Source organism: Sinocyclocheilus rhinocerous, unplaced genomic scaffold (genome assembly GCF_001515625.1).
Source record: "Sinocyclocheilus rhinocerous isolate Xijiao unplaced genomic scaffold, SAMN03320098_v1.1 scaffold241, whole genome shotgun sequence".
Taxonomy (NCBI): Eukaryota; Metazoa; Chordata; class Actinopteri; order Cypriniformes; family Cyprinidae; genus Sinocyclocheilus; species Sinocyclocheilus rhinocerous.
In genome coordinates, this window is record NW_015659312.1 from 505,940 (window position 1) to 508,743 (window position 2,804).

Sequence of the window (2,804 nt, forward strand, 5' to 3'; positions counted from 1 at the left end):
AAATGACTGCACCTCTAAAGACCCCTCTGTCAAACTCCTGAAGTTTGCAGATGACACCACAGTCATCGGCCTCATCCTGGATGGCGACGAGTCTGCTTACAGACAAGAGGTTGCGGCACTGGCTGTCTGGTGCAGTCACAACAACCTGGAGTTGGACACGCTCAAAACTCTGGAGATGATTCTGGACTTCAGGAGAAACCCCCCCTGCACTCCCCCCTCTCACCATCATGAACAGCACTGTGGCTGCAGTGGAGTCATTCAGATTCCTGGGCACCACCATCTCACAGGACCTGAAGTGGGACAATCACATTGACTTAATTGTGAAAAAGGCCCAGCAGAGGTTGTACTTCCTTCGTCAACTGAAAAAGTTCAACCTTCCACAGACGCATATGACACAGTTTTACTCAGCTGTTATTGAGTTGATTCTGTGCACTTCTATAACTGTCTGGTTTGAGTCAGCCAGTAAATCAGATATAAGATTAATTGGTGTGCACCTGCCCAACCTTCAGGACTTGTACAACTCCAGAGTGAAGAAACAGGCAGGTAACATTATCACAGATATAAATATATACATGTAAATATTTTCAAAATATATACTGTATGTGTGTGTATTTATATATACATAATAAATATGCACAGTACACACACATATATTATGTAAACAAAAACTTTTATTTTGGATGCGATTAATCGTTTGACAGCACTAATTTATTCATTTTAAAAGTTTTTAAAAGTTGTACTGTTGGATTGGTGTTCGGCTTTGGGTTAGAGTTAGTGTGTAGAAACTATAATTGTCTTACTTTAACAACAATAGAAGTCAATTGGAAGCCCAGAGTTAAATAGCTATAGGTAACCACATGCGTGCATTTGGGATATTGAGAGTTACCCAGGCTGAGTCCTGCCCTTCTGCCGTTTCATTGAACTGCAGGTTGGAGTGAGAGGGGAAAGACTGAGCGAGTGAGGAGAGAAGCTCTGGAAAAATAGAGATGGGGCTCGCCATCATCTTTCCATATGAGCTGAGAGATAAATAAATAAAGTGAAGTAGTTTTCCATGCAATGAAATGTGATCCTTAGTATTCAAATATACACCTGGCATATAGTTTCTCCATAACATTAGCTCAGTGGCAGTCTACCTGTTCAGTGAATTGTTCATTACAGGCACCTGGTGACCTGAAACAATGCAACCACTTCATTTAACAAAAGACACAATGCATGACTGAAAAACTCAAATACTCTTTATGACTGGAAACAAAAGGAACAAACATTTTCTGGTTCTGAATAATGGTAGAAACTATAGAATAATTGTTATCTGACTTCAAAATTTATTGCATTTATAACGGTAGATTATGATTAGTAATAAATTTTGTTCAGGGTGTGGCAGCGCTGGAATGGAACGATTTTTTCCCCCCGGATGCAATATGCAAATATATCCTCTGTTTCCATGGGCATTTGTATTTGCTTATGGTTTATGCAGTGTAGCTCCCTTAATTTATTACATTAAACACAGGTGCAACACATAAGTCATTTTGATACCATGATTTTGTAAGGCCAAATGTGTCCAAGCTAACAGATAATGACAAATGTGGCTTTAGGAATTTTACCTTTCATGAAGCATGTGCTCATCTGTCAGAAAACAAAGGAAATGTAAATATTAAATTGCAAAACAATGTAAAGCCGAAAGTGCAGTTTGTTCTGAGTAAGACTTACACACACGCACATAAATGTATGGTTGGTTAATGGCTGGTGAGCAATGCTAAAATCTATTAGTTAGGAATGAATTCAAATTCTAATGATAGTTTCATCTTGCATATCATACTTGGGTGTTTCTTCACTTTTATGACCCAGAAACTGATTTTATTAATTTATATATTTTTTTCTTTCTTTTTTATATGAAGGTTGGACCAAAAAAGTCTGTTTTTACTACATTTTTGCACATCTTTTTTCAAATGCCTTTTATGTGAATGTTGTTTTACCCTTGTTACCCTTGTAGACCCAGCAAAATCCTTATTAAAACTATAAATAATTTATTTTTTGTATTTAGCTAATCAAAAAAGAGTGAACTAAATAAAGAATTTCAATATTTATTGTGTGAAAATTATTTATATACATTTTTATGTTTTTACTTCAAAACAAGAGTTAAGAGCATGATTGAAATTAAAATTCATGTGATAAGTCATGGGATGTGTGAAGGAAACCAAGAAAAATCATGGTAAATATCACTTATAAACTGATTATTTTACTGTGAGTTTTTCTAATCAAGCTGTAATTTAACAAATTGTGTAAAAAGTGTAAAAATATTATTTGTCTCTGTTTAAGATACTTAATATGATATCTATGAAATTAGCCTCAGCAGGACAAGAGGCGGTCATTTTGTTCAGAAAAATGACGATTCAGAAATAGTGTTTCAGTAGTCCCTATAGTTAAAGAAACAACCCATTTATCCTGGCACATGACTGTATTTTCAGTATGAGATGTAAGGATTGCGTGGTACTAAGTTACCAGTTTCTTGGCCATTTCCCTGAAGTCTGCAGGTAGTCTCGGAAATCCTATTGTTGACTGGTTGACGGGCATCTCCTTCATACCCTGGGACAATACTGTAAGTAATAACAAATAACAACACAGCACATTTATGCTGAAATTAGTGACATTTTTGTTCATTGTACTCCAAGAAGCTTCACAAAACGTTGTCACTTCTATTTAAGGTCCGAAATGATGAAATAAAAAAATGTAATATTATTAAACCAGTTACCTGTAGCCCACTGGACCAGAAAAGAGAGGATTAGAACCTCTCTATATAATCCCAT

At 36.0% G+C, this 2,804-nt stretch overlaps 1 protein-coding gene across 1 annotated transcript in view; it reads right to left on the reverse strand.

Moving 5' to 3' along the window:
- LOC107723376 (otoancorin-like) overlaps positions 1-2,804 on the reverse strand; it is a 22,788-nt gene extending 19,984 nt beyond the window's left edge. Inside the window, 5 exon segments of the mRNA XM_016531961.1 lie at positions 887-1,016; positions 1,134-1,170; positions 1,602-1,623; positions 2,500-2,594; positions 2,750-2,804. Of these exon segments, the coding sequence (XP_016387447.1) occupies positions 887-1,016; positions 1,134-1,170; positions 1,602-1,623; positions 2,500-2,594; positions 2,750-2,804 (339 nt within the window).